The sequence below is a fragment of the Phyllostomus discolor genome, chromosome 2 (genome assembly GCF_004126475.2).
Source record: "Phyllostomus discolor isolate MPI-MPIP mPhyDis1 chromosome 2, mPhyDis1.pri.v3, whole genome shotgun sequence".
Taxonomy (NCBI): Eukaryota; Metazoa; Chordata; class Mammalia; order Chiroptera; family Phyllostomidae; genus Phyllostomus; species Phyllostomus discolor.
This window is the reverse complement of record NC_040904.2, coordinates 142,902,891-142,928,528: the sequence shown is the minus strand read 5'-3', so window position 1 is coordinate 142,928,528 and position 25,638 is coordinate 142,902,891. Positions and strand designations below refer to the sequence as shown.

Here is a 25,638-nt window from a genome sequence, read left to right as displayed (position 1 = left end):
GGAGCCCTAGTACACTATTGGTGGGAATGCAGACTGATGCCACCACTCTGGAAAACAGTATGGAGATACTTCACAAGTTAAAAATGGAACTGCCTTTTGACCCAGCCATTCCACTTCTGGGTATATAGCCAAAGAATCCTGAAATATAAATTGAAAACAATATATGAACCACTATGTTCATAGCAGTGTTATTTATAATAGCCATGATTTGGAAACAGCCTAAGTGCCCATCAGTAGATGAGTGAGTATATGAAGCTATGGTACATTTATCAATGGAATACTATGCAGCAGTAAAAAAGGAAAGAATTCTTATCTTTTGCAACAGGGTAGGTGGAACTGGAGAATAGTATGCTAAGTGAAAGAAGCCAGTCAATGAAAGGCAAATGCCATATGACCTCACTTATAACTGGAATCTAATAAACAAAATTAACTAATGAGTAAAATAGAATCAGAGGCACAGAAACAAGGATCAGACTAACATCTGTAACACGGGAAGGGTAGGGCAGGACTGGATGAAAGAGGATGAAGGGATGAGTCAAAGAGCATACAAGAGGGACCAATGGCTGTGAACAATGGTGTGGGGATTGATTGTGGGATGAGGGGCTGGGGGAGGTTGTGGAAAGGGGGGAAACCAGGACTGTTGTAAGAGTATACACAATAAAAACATTCAAAAATAAAAGAAAAATATATTTATATAATGTTTGAAATACACATTTACAAGTTTTTTCATCATTTTACATTTCCTTATCTAGATTATAAGATCCTTTGAAAGGCACTGATATACTTGAAGGGTCTTAGGTATCTTTTACATATGTTTTTTAGAATAATTTGCATGGTACTTATTTTTAATGGAGATTTATTTTGCATTCATTCATGCAGCCTGGATTGATTTCTTTGATTGTAACTAAAGTCAGAGCTATTGCCTGAGCAAAGTTTCACATGTTAGAGGTACTGAACAAGGCAGAGCTCTTAGATTTGGGATTCCTGGTCCACATAAAATTGTTTTGTAACTATATCCTAGGCTTTCTCCACAAGGTCTTGAAGCTGACCAGCTGGCTTCCCATCGGTTTTCTCACCTAAGTCCCAGGAGGGATTTGGATAGAGGCTAAAGCACTGTGGACATGCACTTGGAAAATGAAAATATTTTGTTTTCCTTTTTAAGATATTTCATTCTGTGTATATTTAAATAAATGCATTCCATAATATAATACCTCTGTAAAACAAAGTCTCTGCATTATGGAGTTTTATGGAGATGATGTCTTGATTGAGGCATTGCAGGTCTGGACAAGAACCTGGCAGCCTTGGAATTGGACCCGTTCCTCTGAGTCTGGATGGTGGACAGATCTGTGGCTGCAGTGAGTCAGAAGTCAGGAGGAGTCAGAGATATTAGTAGTGTCAGAAGCCAGGAGTACAATTTCTTCAGTCTCTACTGCCCATACTCTCTAATTTTTAACCTCCGCCCAATGATAACTTTAACAAAAATTTGTTGGAAAGTCATCATAGCAAATAACACTAAATACCATAATAATGATAATACATTTATTATTTCTTCAGGGCTAACTCTGTGACGGGTACTGTACAAGTGCTAGCTTAGTTCTGGCGTACTCCTGTAATATAAGCAGTAGTATTTTGATTTTGCAAATGAGGATTTTGAGGTTTAGAAACAATGAGTGACTTGTTCCAGGTCCCAGTGGTGGTAATTGGTCTGCGGGGCCTCCAAGGCAGGCCCACCTGACTCCAAAATTCATGTCCTTCATCCTTAGAGTCAGCCAACTGACCCTTGTAACTCACTGCCTATGGCCGGTCAGCCTGAAGCTTCTACTAGAAGGCCACAATGAATGCTGTCCTTTGATTGGTGTATAGGTAAGGGGGAAGTACTCAATGTTCTGGATTCTAACTAGTACAAATCCTTATAAAAAGAAAATTTACAATAATACAAGAAGAATAAAATCTTAATTGAGGAGATCATCAAGTAACAGAGTGTCCATCTAGAAATCATGTGCCTATTTTCTAATTCAGGAGGCAATTGTACAAGTTATTTTTCTGACACTTTAGCATCTTCAACATAAAGACCATGAACATGAGGGAAGGAGGTGAAACTTTGCTCTCACATACTTTTCTTATGCAACAGAATGCTTCCAATTGTTTATGCCTTTCAGGAAACTTAATCACCACCACATATGCATTAAGATACAGCTTTGTATTTTGTAAAATAAGCACTCTTTCTTCTCTTGTATTTTTGAATATTTGTGGCTAGGATCCATTAAGAAAATAGTAGCTCGACTTTTAGATTTTGGTCCTAGAAAAATACTAGCATATGAGTGTGCAAAGATAGGTATAGAAGGATGTCTCTTATAACTTTAGATGTAATTGAAACATACTTAAGTCAAATATCTTTCAACGGAGGGATCAATATTATGTGTAATAGAACATCAAAGATAGTGATATAAATATATGGAAATGGTTTTAGAAGTTTTATTAAAATATTGCTACATAAAAAGTTGATAAATGCAGAATAATATGTAAAATTTGAGCCAACTTTCGCTTAAAATCCTAGTGTGTGTGTGTGTGTGTGTGTGTGTGTGTAATGTGTCATGTGGTAAAATATAAAGTTCTAGAAAAATTCTAGAATTATACTAAATTATTCAAAAGTGGGCAGTGTTGCAAGTTGTCAGGGGACTTTCATTTGTGATTTATATTATTCTTATAAAAAAAATGTGTACTGGGTCCTGGCAGGTGTGGCTCAGGGGATTGAGTTCTGGCCTGCAAACCAAAGGTTTGCTGGGTCATTTCCCAGTCAGAGCACATGCCTGGGTTACAGGCCAGGTCCCCAGTGGGGGGCACATGAGAGGCAACCACACAATGATGTTTCTCTCCTTCTCTTTCTCCCTGCCTTCCCCTCTGTCTAAAAATAAATAAATAAGATCTTTAAAAGAATGTGTATTGGTTTTGTTAGATATAAAAGAGTGTTTGTTTATAGTTTGCTTGGCATGCAGTCCTTATGATTTAGAATACAAGTTAGCTTTCTAGTCTAATTTGTCCTAGTTTTAGAATCCTGTTTTAGTTACAGATTTATGTCCTTGATTTATTTTCCTCTCTGTTGGTCTGTATCTTATAACCTCTGTGAGGAAGGCCCTTCTCTTCACTTCTCATGTTCAGGTTCCATTATGTTCCCAGTTCTAATTCCAGTGCTCTTATAACACTTTTTTATGTACACACTTCTTATTTAATTTCCCTTCTCAATTCTCATTTTGTGTTCTTCCATTACACTACATATCGTAGTGTGCCTTGCAATAAACTTACTGATATGTTTATATGAGCCACCTATGAAACTGAAAAGTCTGAACACTTATTTATTTCCTTTCAGTTAGGTTACATTAGTAGGTGCCCCATTACATTTGAAAAATTGGTAACATTTTATTTCCGTGAAATTTTGAACAGTTCCAGCTTTTCCATATATCATAATCTGTTATTGAAGAGTCACCCTTACTCTATGTCAAATTGCCAACATCCTCAATTCTATATTGTAATTTCTGTCTAATAATTGCATTTGCTTCTTCTATTCTCTTATATAAACACATTTCAAGAGGCTGAAATGGAAGATGACAGTCCAAATAAAGTATCTTAGGCATTTGCAATTATTTCCTACAATGATGCCAAAACAGTGTCACATACAGTATCACATGTGACAAATTTAATAAAGTCTTTTCAGAGAAACACACATTTTTTATAGTAAGGTTTCTGTAGAAATCAGTCCAGGTGGCTTCCTTCCAGGGGAAAGAGAGTGGAATCCCAAGCTGATTTGCAAACAAGAGTCAACCAGGAAGGGAGTTTTGCTGTGTCACAAGTGACTCGTCCCTGGTTTTGAAAGACAGTGAATCATCTCCCTGTGAAACAAGAGATAAGTGGAGGAAAGAGCTGTTTAAAAATTATTTTACAACTATTTCCTTTGGAGCTCTGACTTTGTAAACTGGAATGTGATTCAGAATAGCTTCCCTTGGAATCCAGCGTTTGTCTTAGGCGTTTTTATTACCTCTTTCCCTCAGCTCATCTCATTTCTTCCCTCCCTCTGTCCCATAGATTTACACCGACTGGGCCAACCACTACCTAGCAAAATCGGGCCACAAGCGGCTGATCAAGGACTTGCAACAAGACATTGCAGATGGAGTGCTGCTAGCCGAGATCATCCAGATCATCGGTAAGCCCTGCCCTCCGAGGGAAACCTTGAAAGTCTCTGCTCACTCCTTTTTGTAAGATACAATTTAAGTTAAGTGCATAGAAATTTGGTCCCTGTGTCTCTGAGATTAATGTAGCTCTCCCATGAATTAATTAAAAATGTTTTTGTGAGAATGTTTGAAAAGGCAGTTTAGCCATACTTTAAAAGATTAGAACTATATCTTTCATACACTGGAGTGTCAGAAATGAATGTTTCATTAAACCATATGTCTCCCATGTGTGCATATCATTCGTTAGAGCAACTTACACACTCAGAGATTCCTTGAAACTGTATCCTGACCCAGCAGGGACAATTGTGAAAGGTTTCATGTCAGCAGTCATTTGGCACAGGCTAAAGAATTAGCAGCAACTTCCTTCTCACTCACTCACTCACTTTTTTTGTCTTTAATTTGCCTGACTTGTGCATGTGGAAGTGGTGGCTGCTAACAAGTGTGTCCTCTTGTCACAGGGCTTGGGAGATAGAGTGAATATAGCAGCAGCATTTTGCTGGTGTTGGTTTTTTTTTCCCCTTTAGTCTTCTTTTGTGTTTCACTTCATTGCTTAAGCATTATTCTTTTTTACTCTCTTTTATTTCTTGGCTTTAGCAAATGAAAAAGTTGAAGATATCAATGGATGTCCTAGGAGTCAGTCTCAGATGGTAAGAATCTTACTTATTCTAAACATAATGCTTATCTTCACTTCAAGATTTCACTGCATTTGTTAATGGAGTAGAAAATTATTTTTGCATGTCTTGCTTGTTGTATAAGAAACCATTTGATCACATTCTATCATATGTATTTTTGGGGTGCAATTTATGAACAACAGATAGCATTACAATTGACTATGTATGACTCCTCTGTAAAATTTGCCCAGGTTTTTTATCACATCCTTGACATCTTTTTTCATTTTATGTCTGAATAATTTAATTTAAACTGATCTTGGTGCTAATAAAACCCATTTCCAATTTTAAGTGGAGCTTTTTTTTCTGGACAATTGGCTTGAAGAACAGAACTTACCACCCATATTCATATATATGTATATATATGTGTTTGTGTATATGAATGCACATTTATATTTATATATATATATATGCACATTTGTATTATGTTTTGTTCTTTACAAAGTCCAATAAAAACACATGGATTCTTCAGCACTGTTGGAAGTGGCTTAAAGGCATGTTTCTGGAAGTTTGATGAGCAGTGACTAATTGTGACATATGAGTCATAGCCTTTTCCAGAAAGTCATCAATCTAGAGGTCTTCCTCAGCCTTCTCTTTTCTTTACCAACTGGTAAAACTTTTAAGTTTTATAATAAAATAATAGGTTGATAAACTGCTGAAATAAAAACTTACCCCTTTCTTAATGAAACAGGCACAACTTAATGTCATAGGACAACTGGAAACACAAAATCCTTTAACTGAACTTACATCAGAAGATATAGTCAAGAGTGACAGCTAAAATCCACAGTATGAGGTTTCCTCCAAAACTCTTTTTAGCACAGAATAGACATTTGATATAAACTTTATGAATTCTTAATTGTCAGAAACTGGAAAAATGAAAAAATGAACTTTTTTGACCTGCTAACCTACTTTACTTAATGTGAGAAAACTAAAATCCAAAACGATAAAAGGAATGTATTTTTAAAGTGATTAACTAGAGCATCTCTGTGTGTGTGTGTGTTTAATAAGCACTCTAAGGAACTGGTAAAATGTTGTGAACTCTGAGTAGCTGTTGTGAAAAAAAATCACTATGAAGAAAGACTCTGTAAAATACTTAAGTTTTAAGTGTAAGGAAACTTCCTGATTTAATTACTCTGGGCACAAACATGACTCGATGGAAATTTTAATTATAGTTGTTTTCTGAAGTTTTACCAAAAGCATTTATGGTGCCTTCACACCCTGCTACAGTGAGAGCTGCATGGTGTTGGTAAAAACACATAACCTTTCTGAGCCTCAGCTTTCTCATCTACAAAGTGATCCCCAATCAGGATATGACACCGATGTATAATTATGGACATTTTTTACTACCTAAACTGATATGGCAATGCAGAATAGTATTGCTACAAACTTTACAAAGAGCACATCCATGAATTAACACCTGCTAAAAATTTTTAGGGCTTCAATATTTAAAATGTGTATAGTCCCTGAATATCATATCTTATGTTTCTTAATCCCAATGACACTGGTTTTGCTTCCATTATTTCAACCATAAGATAAAGGTGTTAGATACTAAAACTCTTACCTTCTTGCTATCATTCCAATTTTGATTCTGATTAAGGAATCTGATGAACAATCAAGCTAATACTTACGACAGGAAAAAAACCCAAAAACCTCCACAGCTTATAACTGGATAGAAATGCAGTCCTTAGATATTTATCTGAAACATCTGTACCAAATATTCTATAAGTCTATAAAAATATCCTCATGAGTATCAGACTCTATTAATTTTTTATTACTTCCTACTCTTTATTAGCCCCCAAATGTCATCTAACATCTAGTATGCATGTTATGTTGATATTTCTGCTTCTGATAAAAACTGAACTAAAAAAAACCCAGAAGACAGAAAGCCTGAGAAATGTAAATGTTATAAAAAGGTAGCTTTTCCAGCCAAAAAGTATTAGCTGGAGTTTGAATAAGAATAACATGTATTCTAATTTTTTCTGATGTGTTTGAACTTTGAATAAAATTGGCATGCCCTTACTATGTTGACTCAGAAGAATACACATTATTTAAATGTAGCTTTTTTGGTTGAATTATTTTTGCCTCTGTTCTTAATTGGCATTGGCACCATGTTATTAATGAATCAAAATTCCAGATCTTAACAGAATAAGAAAGTAGAGGAAAGAGAGTTATGACAGCATAACTAGACTTATGAATTTCATCTATCTATTCCACACAGGATGTTTCCTTTCTCTTTATTGCACAACAGCCAAGAGGCGCTGTGTCAGGAACACCGAGTGCTATTGTTACTCACAGAACTACTTTGACTACATTTTTTAGATATCTGATCTTTTATGGCCTTTGGCTATTGTTTGTGTTTAATAACACAAGGTGAGATAAAATCAGGTCGGCCACTATTTCTAGTCACAAATTGTCTTGATTTAAATTTCAGACCTGATAACTTTTATTGGATTATTTTAAGCCTTAAGAGAATAGTTCTCTTGTGGTATGACTCTACAATGTACTGACGGATTCTTGCAGCAGTCATATTTAGCTAATATTAACTCAGCACCTAGGGCATCAGGGATATAGACACTTGAGGATCCCAGGAGAAAATATTTAAATAAATAATAGCAGCAGTGTTACACAGACAAGAACAAAAGGACTGTGAAGGAATCCTCTTGGTGTGCCCCTGAAACAGAAAGTGGACCCAGTGTACATTGAGCACAGTGAGAGGTGTTTAGAGGGGACCATGGGAGCCTCAGCAGGCAGAACCAAAGGAAGGAGTATGTGGGCTATTTTTTGTTGGTTCGAGAGCCTTTGGAAGACTTAGAGCTGGACAATGGCATGATCTGATGTGAATATTAAAAGGGCCACCCTAGATGCATTCTGGGAACTGTAGAATATGTGTTGGCCTCAAATGAGACATGAGAGATGAAGAGTATAGAGAGTATAAAGTGGTCCCTCACTTGACCTGAAGGAGTAAGTGATTACCATTAAACAAGATGATTAATAGAGGGAGAAAACAGGCTAAAATGTGGAGGGGGGAAAGATGACAAATTAATATTTTGATAAAGAGAGTTTGATGTATCCATTAGAAAAGCAAGCAAGGGGTGACATCAGGTATTAGACATGTGTTTCTGAAGGTCAGAGTAAGGTATTGGTTAGAATGTACCAAGTGCATAGGTAACAGTGGACACCATGGACAAGGATGTGATCTCACAGGTCTGTGTCATGTCAGAAGGGGAGAAAGCAAGGTTCTCCTATTGGGGAATATCAGTATGTTTGTGATGAACAGGTGTGTAGGAGTCAGAAAAGGAAAAGAGTGGTGAGAGAGTGAGCCCATTATTGAGAGAGAGGGGATCAACAGATGCAGATTGTTAATCCTTAGCATAACTGTGGTAGAAAACTGTAATACTTGAACTAACCAAGTGAGACAGGACAAAGATAAGCATATGTGGCAGATGCTGCCAAATGCTCCATTGCCAGCTAGCTGGTGAACTGGAATGAGGAACTTTGCTCTGGTAGTTAGACAGGCGTCAGGGGCTTTCATGTGAATGTCTTCTGTAGAGTGCTTGTGTGGTGAGGGCTAAGGGCTGCAGATATCCACTGAGTACTGAATAATCTTTCTAGGAGTTTCCTGTTGAAAAAAGAATAGAAAAACATATAGTTTGAGAGGAAGGTAAGATGGGAGTATTTGCAAGGGGCAAAGTAAGCAGAGGAAGGGGAGGCAGCAGGCAGAGAGGAGGAGGAACCAGGGAAAAGGGAGACCAGTGATGATGCCAAATTCCACAGCAAGTGGCAAAGGAGAAAATGTAAAGTCTGTGTGGAAGTAATGCTGGAAAAGGATGGTGGTACATTTTCCTTTGTGCCTTGTCATGATGGGGTATGATTGCATGAAGATGTGGGTATTTCACAGTGGGTTACATAGAGATTGAAGGAATTAAAATTGATATAACAATTTCAAGTATTTGATAATATGATTGTGCTCATTTCCATGTGATCCTCTAATGGCTACATTATAATGGAAAGAAAAATTCAATCATAGTGTCTAGTAATAGATAAAGAACAAGCAAAAATAATTTCTCAACTAATATGGACTGAAAGAGTACATATTTAAGAAAAATATGAACTTGCCCTTTTAACAACTTATTAACACAATTATCGAGAGATTGTGATTTATATTTATTCTGAGTTTTAAAGTCATGGCTATCTTCCGTTAACAAGCTTGAGACTAAACTCATCCTGGAAAACAGACCTTAGTTTGTATGAGCTTGTTCACCACGATATTTAACCTCATCTAAAGATGAAGTTACCAGTATGGGCAGCACCTGTTAAGTAATTTCTAGGTGGGTGGTATCAGGATTCAAAATATATGCTGCATGCCACAACTTTGGTGAGATTACATGAGGAAATAAATTGGTAAACTATAAATATCAGGAATGTCCAGAATGCCCAGTGGATTAAAAATAGCAGGAGAAAATGCCCAACATTTCTTTGAAAGGCACAGGCACAAGTGCAAGGTTCTTAGACAAAAATGTAAAGCATGCAGGGGAAAAGCTGTTTTGAAGACAAATTTTTCTTTATTTTAAAATAGACCATTATATTTAAGGAGCTTCACACATGCAGAGAGGGATTAGGAAATTTAACTATGTGAAATAGTTGCAAACCAAGTATTGGATTATGTGTTTTAGCTCAGGATCTGGCATATATGGTCACAGACGGTCCTTCCTCTTTGCCTCTTGCTCTCCTTACCTCGCCCTGGTCGCTCATTGTTTTCAGCCATGACCTTCGACCTTGTTTGCTGTCACATCATGTTACTGAAATCTTACTGATATGAGAATTTTGGAATTCTTCTGCCTCTTTTCTCTTTTATTTCTACAAGATGGAAGATTGGGATCCTGTCTTACCTTAATTCTCTGATTCCCTGAACCACAAGGTTGTGACTTCTGGACTAGTTACTGTATGGTTTTCATAGGCATCTTTATTCCATTACTATCATTTACAGTTATCTGGACAATGAAATTATTCTCGATAGTAACTGTCCGATACTTTTACTAGCATTCTGTTCTTTAAAGTTTTAATTCTTCCAGCCACTGCTTGTAATTGCTGCTGTTTTAAAAAACCTATTTAGTTAAGATAAGACGAGGTTTCTAACCAAATAGGGAAGAGATAAAATATTGGAATGCTCTTAAAGATTTAATAAAATCTTACAAATGGCATACTGCAGGATTCTAGCACTATGACTCAGAGGAGTGGAATATGACTAAGATAGTCCATTCACATGATCCCCTGACATTTTTGAAACTGTTCATCTCTTGGAATGGCTAGAAAAAGATAACACAGTGGGCAAGTGCTTTATACAAATATAGCTCTGATCTCTAAAAAAATACCAAGTTAAATCTCTACTTTGTAGTTTCTTCTTTTCATATAGGTTCAAACTTTGGAAAAGTAATCATAAACTACTAGTATTTGGAACTGTATAGTTATATTTGCTGATTTTCAAAACTAAGTTAGTCTCTAAAGGTTGTTCTATAAACCAGTAATTTGAAGTTAAAATGAAGCAACTGAAATAACATGAGGATGTTGGGAGAAGTGTGTCGTGTAGAAAGGGCAATGGCCACTGGAGTTCTAGCTCTGACCGTGTCACAGGGCCCAGGAAAAAGAGTTCGGAGAGCGCCCAAGGCCTCCGCCCAGTCTGCAATGAGGGCATCAGACTCTGAAGTCCATGGGAACTCTGACTTGCTAGGCTGATTTAACAAAACACCGAAGACCATGGTTTCACCTTGTATTCTATTTCAAAGAGATATTTGGATTTTCAATCATTATAGCTTTTTAAAACTACATTCATAGGCAAGTGAGAAAGATATTTCCTAAAATATATTGCCTAATTTATAAGGAAAAACAATAACAACATGGAAATTATATTTTTTATGGAAGTTATCTGGTCTGCCTTTCAGAAATTAATTAAATCTTGAAAATATAAGAATGCTTCTGCATTAATTTTGTATCATCTTCTGAGGGGTGACCTATTTAAAGTGGTTTGTACCATTAGTAGAACAGATAGAAATTGAAATAAAGTAATTAATTTTGGATTAGATTCTAGATCCAGATTCCATGTATATATTTTTATTTCTCTTTAGAGAGAAGATATGAGATTTTTCTTTTATTGGAAGGCAATTCATAACCTTTATGTAAATGCATATATTAACCATTGAGAAATGTTACTATTTCTACTATGTACTTTTTATTTTTTATTGAATTTAATGGGGTGACATTGGTTCAGATAAGCATGCAACTCAGAAAACATCATCTGCACACTGCATTGTGGGCCATCACCCAAGCATTGTCTCTTTTTGTCCCCGTTTATCCTCCCTTAGCCGACCTCACACCCACCCCCCTTTTCCTCTGGCTGCCTGGTTACCACCACACTGTTGTCTGTGTGTGTGTGTGTTGTGTGTGTGTGTGTGTGTGTGTGTGTATTATATAAGTAGTATATATGTGTAATTATAATATATATACACATATAGTATGTGCATATATAGATAAACACACGTTTATTATATAATAAACATACATGTTATTTTTGCTTTATCTTTTTACCTTCTTTCATCTAGTCCCTTCTGTCAGCCATCAGTCTGTAGACTCATCTACTGTATATTTAAATACCAACCGCTTTCCTTAACATGTAGCGTGCTCTTTATCCTGATAATTTACCTTAAAATGCTATAAATTGTTTCCCACTGACAGGCCAGTTCCTTGTAAACAATAAGTACAATCAAACCTAGTATTATAAAACATACTTTGTATCAATCCTTTCATAATTTTAGTTTTTTTTAGTAAACTTACTGCTCCGTCTTTTTCAATCTCCCTCTTGAAATGTAATAGAAAATTATCACTTATACTACTCTAGTAAAATATGTAACAATGGAGCCATTTCTAAAACCTTACTTTGGAAAATAATATACTAAGATATGAAACTATTTTAAATATGGTATTGTTAGCTTCAAAACCTATGATGATTAAACAATGTTATAAAAAAATTACTTCTCTGAGGAGAGAAAGAGGGAACAAAATAAGGGGGGATATTTTTCACTTGACCTCAGTACAATCATTTGAAAAGTTTATCTTTGATGAGATAAATTGTTTGAAAATCAGTTGACATGTTCAAGCTAGTTGCTTTATGACATTATATTTAAATGATTGTAATATGAGTTAAATTATCCCTGACCAGTGTGGCTCGGTTGGTTGGAGCATCATCCTGTGGACCAAATGGTTGTGAGTTTGAGTCCCTGTCAGGACACATACTCAGGCTGTGACTTCGATCCCCGGCCCAGACATGTATGAGAGGGCAACCAATTGATGTTCTCTCTCTCTCTCTCTGTTTCTCTCTCTTGTCTTCTTCTCTCCCTCTTTCCCCCACCACTTCCTCTCTCCTTCTTTCCCCCACCACTTCCTCTCTCCCTCTTTCCCCCACCACTTCCTCTCTCCCTCTTTCCCCCACCACTTCCTTTCTCCCTCTTTCCCCCACCACTTCCTCTCTCTGTAAAAGCAATGTAAAAAATGTAAGGAGAGGATAAAAACACTTAATATAAGTTAAATTAAACTGACTTGTGTGGATAGGCACAGATAAAAATACATCACATGTGTGGTTACACTGAAAATTGTATTGCCCTGTTGATTTGCATTAGACATTGAAACAAAAAATATTGTGAAATTATACCATTGGAAACAACAAACTTTAGAGATGGACCTCAGAGTTCAGCAATATCAGGATCCCTTACCAATTCACCTGTTGATTCAATGTCAACCACATATATCTGGTGCTGTATGAGATGCTTTCTTGCGTTTTTCATTTAGTCATCACAGTAAACCTTCAAAAGAATGGCTCTCATGGAGGCTGCCTGTGTTCCTATTTAGTAAATTGAAGAATCAGTGTTTGATCTATTTGAGTCTAGGCCAATATATTTTTATACTTGTTAACAAATGTATTTAACAAAATAAGGCCTAGGATACAAATCTTTATGTTGGAATCATCATTTCTTCCCCTTCTTCCTCCTTTTCTTTTTCCCCTACTCCTCCTACTTTTCCTCCTCTTTCTTCTTCAGTGTTTTGGGCCATTCCCCTCCCCTTGACTGACTCCCTCTCCCTCTCCTATTTCCTATCTTGCAATATAATAGGCATTTTCTTGACTGTTATTCTTTCTATCAAAGGCAGGAATATGAACTTTAATTAGGTTGGAAGAGATAATGGGCATGTGAGGTAAATAATGATTTATAAATTTTGTAGTGAAATTATACATTTGGCAAATAATTAATTGCATATCTAACTTTGACCCCAAATAAAAACATTATTCAAGTATAGAACATTTTTATGACTTCATAATAAAAAAATAAGATTGTTTTGTTTTATTGTCTAAAACAAACTGAAGAGCAGGAATTTGTTAAAAACTCACAGAGTATGTCTTCAAGTCAATTAATACTGATGTAATTTTTAATGTATTTATAGCACTTTCTATTGGCAATTATAGTTTATAATGAAGATTTAATATCATCTAGAACTGACAATGAAATTAAACAATGTTCATTATCCTCTAATTACCAAGTCCGTTAAAGTAGAATAGTAGAATTTTTAACAAAAAAATGTACTTAATAAAATCCTAATGAATTTTCCATATCTATGTCCATAGCTGTATATATACATCTATCCACACATACAACACACAATTCTGTTACAGCATATGTGTATTTATATAAAGCATTTCTAGTATGGATACATATGAGGTCTATCTGGGAAAAGTCCAGCTATTTTTAATGTAATTAGAACTGGTTTGGGTAAAATTGATATAACCTGGCAGCCAAAAAGAGTGGACTGGAGCATGCATATGTGAACAAGGACGACTTCACTGTACTAGTCAGTGGGAGTGATAGACGCCACTGGGTGAGCTTGTGTACCATGTGGCCATCACATTCAAAATGACTCAGCAAGAGGAGCAATGAGTCTGTATCAAATTCTGCATTAAGCTTGAATATTCCTCTTTAGAAACCATTTGGATTATTCAGAAGGGCATAGCTATGGGCAACTGGTGATTCGCAGCTTCATCATGACAATATGCCCACTCATACATCACATCTTGTGCAGTTTTTTTTTTGCGAAACATCAAATCATGCAGGTGACTCAGCCGCCCTACAGCACAGATTTGGTGCCTTGCGACTTATTACTTTTCCCCAAACTAAAAATCACCTTTGAAAGGGAAGAGATTTCAGACTGTAGATGAGATTTAGGAAAATACAACAGGGCAGGTGATGATGACTGGGAAAACTGTGTGAGGTCCCAAGGTACCTACTTTGTAGAGGACTGAGGCATCATTGTACTATGTATAGTGTTTCTTGTATCTTATATCTTCTTCAATAAATGTCTTTTCATACTATATGGCTGGATACCGTCTGGACAGACCTCATATGTATACTGTCACACATATACGCCTATTATGGAGCTAACCCCTTTATAAACATCCTCAATCCTCACATAATATATTATGTAGGAACTAATTCACTCCCATTTTACAAATAATGAAGCTGAGGCCTCCGGCATATAAAAACGTTCCCAATTTCTTATGTACGTTGCAGAACTAGAATGGACACCCAGTTTTATGTGACTGCCAAACTTATAATATTATACAAAAGTGCTTAATAAACTGACTCCTTGTTTCTAACCACAGACCAACTAAACAGAAAGACCAACTGAAGAGAAATATAAAATTATTATCCCTTACCCCTCTTCCTATCCCACAACACAAGCTATAATATCTTGAAGTGGGAAGGGAAAATATGCAGGTTAGCTTTGCAGTGACACGAGGCATATAGTTAATTTACTAAATAAACTGTACATTTCACCTCCCCTCCTCACAGACTTAACAAATCAAACTTAGAGGCAAGGCCTGGAAATCTGCGTGCTCACAGAACCCAGTTGATCCCTGCTGTAGTCTACTGCTGTACTGAATAGATAATTATATTAATTCCTGTGGCTGCTGTAACAAATTATCATAGACTTGGTGGATTAAAACAATAGGAATTTAATCTCTCACAGTTCTAAAGTCTAAAAGTCTGAAAACAGTATCACAAGGCCAAAATCAAGGTTCAGCATCCCAATGTTTCCTCCAGAAGGTGCAGGGAAAATCTGTTCCTTGACTAGTTTGATTTCTGGTGATTACAGGCATTCCTTGGCTTGTGACCTTTTCAATCATTCTGTATATTAATCGATCAGGACATAAAAATGCATCAGCTATTTGAGAAATAATTTGGAAACATTTAAATCTTGTAAACTTAGAATATGAATGAAACAAGTGGATTTTGCATACTACCTCTGTCTTTATCATCCCATTACAGAATTCCATCCTTATATACAACCAAACATTTATTGAGCACCTATTTTGTGCCAGGCGCTTTGTCCTAGCTACCTCCCAGTCATGTGGAGAGCTGGAGTCAGAGGCTGGAAATGGCTCAGTCAGAATGCCCAAATCACAGTGGTAGGAAGCATTGTGTGGCAGAAAGAGCAAGCTGATGGGGTTGAGTTTTATTTCTGACTCTGTTTTTTATTGATTGTGAAAATTTATAAAAAGTATGCCGTCTCTGTAAGCCTCTATTGAGTAGGAAAAATATCTAATTTACCAGAGTTTATGATGAAAGAGAAAAGGGTTTTTTTTGTATTTGGAATAAATAACATACATGCTTAAAATGCTTTATGAACTTTCTTCATGTGCTAGGTTGTGGAATGGGGGGGAAGAAGTAGCTTCAAAACCATTTTCCTACTTCTGTTCTTGACATATAATATGGGGTATTTTAAACTGTAGCTTCTTCACCCAGTATGTGAAGAAGTAAATATGTTACAAATGCCACTTTTAAATGAAATACACTAAAATTGATTTTTTAAAAATCAGAGTACCGTGTAGATCATGTGGTAGAAATTGATTTCTGAAACTTTTATTACTATTAATAAATCTATGCATGTACTGTGTGGTCATATAAAATGTATGCCTTCAGTGCAACACTGATTATTTCTTTCTTTTACTTGAAATGCACCTTTACCATCCTGTGATTTAAGTTCAAATGCAGACCCTCGTAGGGTATTGTGGGCATTCATCCAGCCCTACTTATCTCTGTGGCCTTGTCTCCTGCCACTGCTCTTCTATAGGTGTCAAGATTTTTGTTTCTGGATTTCCTCCTCCTGCTCTCCTGTGAGAGTACATAAGTTCTTTAAGCTGAGGGAAGACTACTGACTACTGGCCTTAGGCCAGTTTTTACATCAGCCAACAAAGAAGTTGTAGAGAAAGATTTAAATAAGTTTCAACTCTCAGTATTCCCAGCTACTCTGAATTCCTTCCAGGTCTCTTGCGTGATTTCTCAATATTCCCAGCTACTCTGAATTCCTAGCATGGTTTTCAGCCATGACCAGCTCATGTCATGTTCCTTCTTGAGTTCACCTTATACTGCATCCTCTTATTTGATTCACTCTTCCTTATCTTTTAGGGACTAGTTCAGACTTCCTTTTAAGCAGAAAAGATCTGGGGGTTCATGTGGTGAACTCCGGTTTTGACATATTCTGTCTGTGTGACCTTTAGCGTGCCAATTTAATTATCTAATAACACTTTTCTCATTTTAAAACAGTACAGTAATGCCAACTTCAGAACAAAATGTCTTCATAACTCTGTTAGACAAGTCTTAGATAATACTAACTTTCTCCATTTCTTGTCCCTTGATCTCTGAACAGCAATAAACCCTTCTGCGCGCTTCTCTAGGTGTCTGTGTTTCTCTGACTGGAACATTTTTGCATTATGTTGGAATTCTCTCTTTCTCGCCTGTAAAACTAAATATATTTTAAGGGCTCGGCAGTGTGTTAATGAACTAATAATTGTTTTTTCCTGGTTTGACAATGACTTTTCACATTTTTTATATTTTTAAAATTATATTTTTATTTACAGTTTACTTGTAATGTCATTTTTAGGTATACAGCATAGTGGTTAGACAATCATATTCTCACAAAGTGACCTCCCTGAGATCACTTCAAGTACCCACTTGGCACATACATAGTTATCACAATATTGTATTCCCTGTGCTGTACTTTACAGCCCCATGACTATTTTGCAAGTACACATTTGCAATGTGTATTTCTTAATCCATTCACCTTTTTCACCTAGGCTTCCCCTCCACTCCCTTCCCTCTGGCAACCATCAGTCTGTTCTCTGTGTTTATGAGTCTGTTTCTATTTTGTTTGTTTATTTTGTTTTTTAGATTTCACATACAAGTGAAATCATATTGTATTTGTCTTTCTCTGTCTGATTTATTTTACTTAGCTAGGTCTATCCATGCTGCTGCAAAAGGTTTCATTCTTTTTTTATGGCCAACATATATTTCATTGTTTATATGCATCACCACTTTTTTATCTGTTCATCTATTGATGGGCACTTGGGCCGCTTCCACAGCCTGGCTATTGTAAAAAACACCACAATGAACATAGGAGTGCATATATTCCTTCTGATTAGTGTTTCAAGTTTCTTCTGATATAGACCCAGAAATGGAATTACTGGGTCATAAGGTAAATCCGTATTTAATTTTTGAGGAAACTCCATACTGTTTTCCACAGTGGCTGCACCAGTCCTCATTCCCATCAAGAGTGCATGAGGGTTTCCCTTTTCTCCACATCCTCACCAACTCTGGTTGCTTGTTGATTTATTGATGCTAGTCATTCTGACAAGTGTGAGGTGATATCTCATTGTGGCTTTAATTTTCATTTCTTTGATAATTAGTTACATTAACCACTGGTTCATGTGTCTGTGGAGAACCTGAATGACCTCTTTTGGAGTGCTGGCTATTCAGGCCCTCTGCCCACTTTTTAATTGGATTGTTTGCTTTTATGGTATTGAATTGTATGAGTCCCTTATAAATTTTGGATATTAACCCCTTATCAGATGTGGTATTGGTGAATATTCTCTCTGGTTCAGTAGCTTCTCCTTTCATTTTGTTGATAGTTTCCTTTGCTGTGCACAGACTTTTAATTTGATATAGTCTTGTTAGTTTAGTGCTTCTTCTGTTTCTCTTGACTGAGGAGATATATGAGAAGAACTATTGCTAGGAGAAATGTCAGTGATTCTACTGCGCATGTTTTCTCCTAGGAGCATTATGGTTTAGAGTTTTGCATGTAATTCTGTAATCCATTTTGAGTTTATTCTTGTGTATGATGTAAGAAGATGGTCTAGATTCATTTTTTCCATATATCTGTTTCATTTTCCAAATACCCTTTATTGAATAGACTGTCTTCTTTATTCCATTGTATGTTTTTGCCTTCTTTTTTGTATATTAATTGACCATACAGGTGTGGGTTTATTTCTGGGCTCTCTATTCTGTTCCATTGTTCTGTTTCTTCTGCCCATATCATGCTGTTTTGATTATTATAGCCATGCAGTATAGTTTGGTATCAGGTAGCATAATACCTCCAACCTTCTTTCTCAAGATTGCTGTGGCTATTCAGGGCCTTTTGTGGTTCTGTATAAATTTTTGGGTTATTGTTCTAGTAATTGGGTTATTTTTGTGTGAAAAAAAAAACACCATGGGTATTTTGATAGGAATTGAGTTGCACCTACAGATTGTTGTGGGTAGTATGGATATTTTAACAATATTAATTCTTCCTATCCATAAGCATAGTATATGCCTCCATTTATTTGTATCTCAGTTTCTTCCTTTAGTATTTATAATGTTTTGAATACCAGTCTTTTACTTTCTTTGTTAAATTTATTCACAGGTATTTTATTTTGTTTTTGATGCTATTGCAAATAGGATTGTTTACTTAGTTTCATTTCAGATCATTATTGGTGTATAAAATGTAAACAATTTTTGAATATTTTTTATCTTACTACATTATGGAGTTTATCAAGTCTAGTAGTTTATTTTTGGTGGAATTTGGTTCATCATGTCATCTGCAAATAGTGACAGTATACTTCTTCCTTTCCAATGTGTATGCCTTTTATTTCTATGGCTAGGACTTCCACTTCCCGTGCTGTGTTGAATAAGAGTGGTAACATGGGCATCTCTGTCTTATTCCTGATCTTAAGGAAAATGCTTTCAGTTTTCCCCATCAAGTATGATGTTAACTTGAGTTTGTTATGTATAATCTTTATTATGTTGAGGAATATTCCCTCTTGTCCCACTTTGCTGAGAGTTTTTATCATAAGTGGGTGCTAGGTTTTATCAAATCCTTTTCTGTATCTATTTTTCCTTGATTTTGAAGGAAATTATTTTTCCTTGATTTTGAAGGAAATTATTTTTCCTTCATTTTGTTTATGTGGTGGATCATGTTAATTGATTTGTGGATATTAAACCAGCCTTGCATTTCAGGACTAACTCCTACTTGATCAGGGTGTTTGATCTTTTTGATGTATTGCTGAATATGGTTTGTTCATATTTTGTTGAGGATTTTAGTATCTATGTTCATCAGAGATATTGACCTATAATTTTCTTTCTTTGTAGTGTCTTTATCTGGTTTTAGAATTAGGATAATGCTGGCCTCATAAAATGAGCTTGGGAATCTTCCCTTCTTTTAGATTTTTTTAAATAGTTTGAGAAGGGAAGGTGTTAGTTCTTCTTTGAATATTTGGCAAAATTTACCTGTGAGGCCATCTGGTCTAGGACTTTTGTTTTTTAGGAGTGTTGGTTTTTTTTATTTCTTTGATTTCGTTGGTTATAATTGATCTGTTCAGATTTTCTATTTCTTCTTGATTCAGTCTTAGAAAGTATGTATTTCTAGGAATTCATTCATTTCTTCCAGTTTGTCAAATTTATTGGCCTATAATTGTCTATAATATTTTCCTATAATCATTTGTATTTCTGTGGTGTTGGTTGTTACTTCTCTTTCATTTCTGATATCATTCATTTGGGTCCTCTCTCTTTTTTTCTTGATGAGTCTGGTTAAAGGTTCATCAGTTTTGTTTACATTTCCAAAGAACCAGATCTTGGTTTCATTGATTTTTTTAACATACATTTTCATTTATTCATACAAAAGTACATTTTTTATTGCTTCTAGAGGAGGAGGAAGGGGGTGAGGGGGAAGGAGAGAGAGAGAGAAAGAGAGAGAGAGAGAGAAATGTCTGTGCAAGAGAGAAAAATTGATTGGTTTCTTCCCATATGTACCCCAACCAGGGATCAAACATATAACCTAGGTATGTGACCTGACCAGGAATTGATACACAACATTTTGGTGTATGGGACAATGCTCCAACCAACTGAACCAAGCTGGCCAGGGAATTGTATTTTTTTTAGACATGATTCCATTTATTTCTTTTAAAGATTTTACTTATGTATTTTAGACAGAGGGGAAGGAAGGGAGAAAAAGAGGGAGAGAAACATCAAAGTGTGGTTGCCTCTCACATGCCCACTACCGGGGATGTGGACTGCAACCCAGGCCTATGCCCTGAATGGGAATTGAACTGGCAACCCTTTGGTTCACAGATTAGCACTCAATCCACACCAGCCAGGACTGATTTCATTTATTTTTGCTCTGATCTTTATTATTTCCCTCCTTATACTCACTTTGGACTCTGTTGTTCTTTTTTTTTTTTTTTTTTAGTTCCTTTAGGTGTAAAGTTAGATTGTTTGAGAGTTTTCTTTTTTCTTTTTTTTTTTTTTTTTTGTTTGAGATAGGTCTGTAATGCTATGGATTTCCCTCTTAGGCCTGACCCATTGCTTTTGGGTTGTTATGTGTTGATCTTCATTTGTCTTAAAGCATCTTGACTTCTTCCTTGATCTCATTGTTAACCCATTCATTATTTAGTAATGTATTATTTAGGCTCCATGTGTTTGTGTGTTTTTCAGATTTCTTGTTGTAATGGATTTTCAGTTTCATACCATTGTGGTTGGAGAAGATGCTTGATATGATTTAATCTTCTTAAATTTATTGAGACTTATTTTGTATCCTAACATGTGGTCTGTTTTGAAAAATGTTCCATGTGCACTTGGAAAAGAATGTATATTCTGCTGCTTTGGGGTAAAATGCTCTAAAAATATCAATTAAATCCATCGGGTCTGATGTGTCATTTAAGGTCGTTGTTTCCTTGTTGATTTTCTATCTGGCAGATCTATCCATTAATGTCAATGGAGTGTTTAAAGTCCCCTACTAGTACTGTATTACTGTTTCTCCCTTTATGTCCATCAATATTTGCTTTGCATATTTAGGTGCTCCTATATTGGATGCATAAATGTTTATAAGGATTATATCCTCTTGTTGGATTGATCCCTTTACATCATGTAGGCTCCTTCTTTGTCTTTTATTATAGCCTTTGTTTTAAAGTCTATTTTGTTTGATATAAGTATTGTTGCCTCAACTTTTTTAGTCCCATTTGCATGAAATACCTTTTTCTGTCCCTTTCAATTTGTGTGTGTCTGGGTACAGGTGGGAGAGACCAAGCTGCACACTGAGGACAACTGCCACCAGTACCGAGCCTGGGGCAGGTCAGCAAAAGGCCCAAGGCACCCCAAGACTTAACCATCACCTGCCAGCTATCCTTTAGTCTCAGCCACCAAAAGAGCCTGGGCAGTACCTGAGTTGCATGTGACAGTTTCTCAACTAAGCTCCAAGTAGGGGCAAGTGGTAGTCACCAGGTTAATGCAGATTTGAACTTGGTGACAGTTCTGGATCTGAGTCCACTGGGCAATAGTCTTATGGTACACTGAAGCCGGCCACCACCTACCTGTAGCCTTCAGACCTTTGTGTTGGGGCGTGATCTCAGGGAGTCAGCAGGGTGGAGCTAGTGCAACTCCCCAGGCTAATGCAGGGAGACAGTCCCAACTCAGGAACTGGTTGGAAGCATGGGAAAAATGGCCTTCATTTCAGTTTCCTGTGTGTTTCTGGTGCCACCCCACCCCTGCTTGCCTGGAATTCCTCAAGAGTTTTTCAAGAAAGACTGCAATGCGGGCCTAGACTGGTGGCTGCAAGCAGAGCCCATAGCCTACAGGAACTTGGCAGGGAAGGGCTGCAGTAGGGAGTTGTCAGGTGGGGCTAGTGTAGCTCCCTAGGCTAAAGCCATGTGAAGGGAGTGCTTGACCAGGAAAGATGGCATCTGTGGATTGTGTGAGTGAGGGACTCAACAGGGACACTGGTAGCCATCCCTCTAACCCTCTCCCTGAAGCCTCATAGCTCATCCTCACCCTGTATGACTCCAGCACCCTCTGAGCTGTCATCCCTTACTGGAGCCAGGGTGAGTGTCTACCAGCAAGATTTTGTGTGCTTTCCCTTTAAGACAGTACCAGGGTTTCTGGCAGTCTCTCATCTTACCCAGGTAGACAGGAATCCCCACTGATTTTCACTGCCAGATGCTATTTGGGCTCTTTCTCCTGGCTCTGGTGTTTCAGGCTGGTGAGCCTGACTTGGGGTTGAGACTCCACACTCCTCAAGGGGGATGTTTGCCACTGAGGTGTGTCTCTGGATTCTCAGCCACTTGGGTGCAGCGCCAGCCCTTCTCCATCTCTGACCACCTCCTGCCCCACCAGTCTTGAGGTGGCTTCTTCTGTAAATCCTTAGTTACTTCTTTTCAGTTAGTCTTCAGATGGTTATCTAGGCTGATTGTTTTCTCATTTAGCTATAATGCTGATGTGGTCCTGGGAGGAGGTGAGTGCAAGCTCCTCTTAATCCACCATCATGGATCACTCTACAACGTGATCCAGTTAAATAGCATCCTTTTGTGGATATTTGGGTTGTTTTAAATGTTTGGTATTATTAATAATCTTGTAAGTAACTTTTTTTGGTGAACCTTCAAGTACTTTTGTAGACCTTGGAGCACTTGTCTAATTATTTGGAATAAATTCCTTAAAGCAATGGAATTTTCTGGAGAGGAAGTTCTCTTTCTTTGCAGCATGAAACCAGGCTTTGCCCAGCTACACAGTCACTTCTGAAAGAAGCAATAATAACTCCTTTATATTGTCATTTTCTCTGTTTATATGCAAGAAGTGTAGTGGGTCTGCTCACGTGGGAATAAATGAGAAGCCAAACAAACTGCCCTGCAGCCACCACGTGAAAAGAAAAGACCTCTGCAGGGCACGAGGTGATTTCTTTGTGGAAAGGAGAGAGGACTGAACTAATAATTATGTGAATGAAAATAAACACCTTAACCAATTTTATTTAATGCAAAAATATTACTGCATTTTATTTTAATTCACCAGACACCTTTATATCTGGGTAATACCTTGGGCTAAAAATCTATATAACTCTTTGAATTCTATGGTAGGGTAAGAGTTTGCCCAAACTGAGTCATCTTACCTATGTTTTTAGTTGAAATCACAGTTACTAATTTATATAATGGCACTATAGCACAAGTTTATAATGAAAAATCGGAAGTATAAGTTAATCAAAAATATCACAAGTCAGAAAACAATTCACCATCCAGAAAAGGTTAAGAACATTTTATATTCTAGACCGTTTCCATGTACGACTCACAATAGTAGTACCTAGCACCTAAGACGTGCCGTAACCATGATGCGTTACATCTTGAGTGAGGACTTAGTCTGTGAAGTTTTATGCCTGCTTCCTGGTTTACAATTACTTAACTTTTTGCATTGCAGTAGTTTTAGTTAGAGAATCCAAGGGGCAACAGAGCTGTTTAACTGGAGGCTAAGTTTAGCCCTATAAACCTAATTGCAGAAAGTAAAGATTGGTATGATCTCAAGCATCCTTGTGAGTACTTTCACTCCTCATTGCTCTCATAGGCATGCCCGCCTCTCCTTCAGATGCCTGTTTCACCGTATGAAAATCAGACTTAGCGTTTGAGTCTAAATGATGCTCCTTCTGTGAAGCTTCCCCAGATATGTAGTGAAAGTTAGTAAGTCCATTCTCTTCACTGCCATACAGTGTTGTTTATAATTCCCTTTTGGAGTATGTGTTGTGATAATTTATGAATCGTTTTTGTTTCTTCAGCTGTTTCAGAAGCTTGCATAGGCAAAGACCTATAGTTCATTTTTATATCCCTTCACTGCCCGCAGAGCTCTTTCCTCATATCGAAGAGTCAGTAGTTGCTGATGAATTTATTAACCATTGTGTTGGTACTGTGGTTTAAATTGAATCAATAACTATAAAGGTAATATTAATTATATCCACATATTTAGTACCTAAATATAATTTCTATTAAGTACCCATAAGTAAAAGTGAAAGAAACCTGTGAATGAACAAGATACAACTTTGTTAATATTGTGAAAGATTCCTCCAGTTGCATTTCCCAAAACAAGTTATATCGATATCATAGTAAAAATACTAAAAGGCTCAGTGTCATAGAATATGCAGGTTGAAGTGTGGGAGCTCAATGAAGAGCTGTACTAATTAAAAACTCTGCATTTTGTGGGAATATTTTATTCCACACTAAAATGAATAAATACTGGTATTTTCAATACATATTCTAACTGTTCCTCATTTGAAGCCCAATTTGTAATTGAACAATAGATATGCTAATACTTACCAAGTTTATAAGAGTCAAGATAAATATACAATTATGAAATTAGACAGGGAAATTTTTTGTTTTGAAAAATGGCTCTCATTTTTTCATGGGAATAGTGGAAAATATTAGAAATCAATAAATCTTCTTTAGAAAATATAAGAATAGTGACTCTGCCTTGAAACTTGTATCCATAGTACTGAGCATAATTCCAGGATTAAAGTAAGTTTAATAAGTGTTTGAAGACTGAATAAATGAATGGTTAGGTTTTATAGAATCTCATCAAAATTAAATGATAATGTTTCAAGACAAATATTAATTATACAAGTAGAAACTACTCGGTTGTAAAATATGGGCCTTATATCGAATTTGTTTAGTATCTTCAACAAAGAGAACATACACAGCAGTCCATTTTCAGATCAACTCCAAAGAAATTGTGTTTTTGGTTCGGCCATTATATAACATTAATGATTTCCATAGAATCTCCAAAACGCTCATGGCTCAATGTGCCCATACATTTTGAAACTTCTGAAAATATTGACTGTATCTATGACTATATCTAGAACTTAGAATCTTTTTGTTTTGTTTCCATTATACAGTCAATATTTTGTAGTTATCTAACCATGTTTAAACTTAACAAGAAAAAGAGAGGCAACGTAGGCGTTCTGATAAAATGTAAGCTACAAATAGAAGGACCCAAGAAATCGTGCATGATGCAGTCACAGGCAAGTAGCAGTCCTGGAGTGACTGTCCATGCACTATGCATGTGGTTGTGACCTAGCCAAGTGAGAAACGTGCTGCCACAGCACTTAGAATGGATTTTCTTTTATTTTCACTGTAAATGGAGCTCAGTCTCTGGTGGTTCCTTCTCTTTTTTCCAGTAATAGTCTCCTAGGGCTCAATGTTTGTTTCTTTTTCATTTTTGTATCTGCACCCTCTTGGTGATTCAATCTGGCCTCATGGCTTTAATTACCATATGTATGAAGATGACTTCCAAATTTAGAACTATACTCCCAAACCTCTTCAGTGAACTCCAGCTTGTGTGTCCAGCTGCCTACTCAGAATCTCCAAGTGTGTGTCCAGTAGATGAGACAACATGTCCAAAAGTCAACTCTGTGTATTTATCCGTGTCTTTTTCCATTTTAGTGGATAAAGACTTCATCAGTCAATTTGCTGAGGCCCAAAACCTTAGAGTCATCTTTGACTCCTCTCTTCTTTTATGCCATATCTTCCTATTAGCTTTCTTCAAAATGTTTCCAGAATCAGACCATTTCTCATCACCTTTATCTGGAACACG

General features: G+C 36.6%; 1 protein-coding gene across 3 annotated transcripts in view; it reads left to right on the top strand.

Annotated features, from left to right (window-relative positions):
* NAV3 (neuron navigator 3) overlaps positions 1–25,638 on the top strand; it is a 556,838-nt gene that overhangs the window by 313,236 nt on the left and 217,964 nt on the right. For all 3 annotated transcript variants that reach the window (XM_036018646.1, XM_028532259.2, XM_036018644.1), the window contains exons 2-3: positions 4,081–4,198; positions 4,821–4,873. In XM_036018646.1, coding sequence (XP_035874539.1) covers positions 4,081–4,198; positions 4,821–4,873 — 171 coding nt within the window. The remainder of the gene's footprint in view (positions 1–4,080; positions 4,199–4,820; positions 4,874–25,638) is intronic.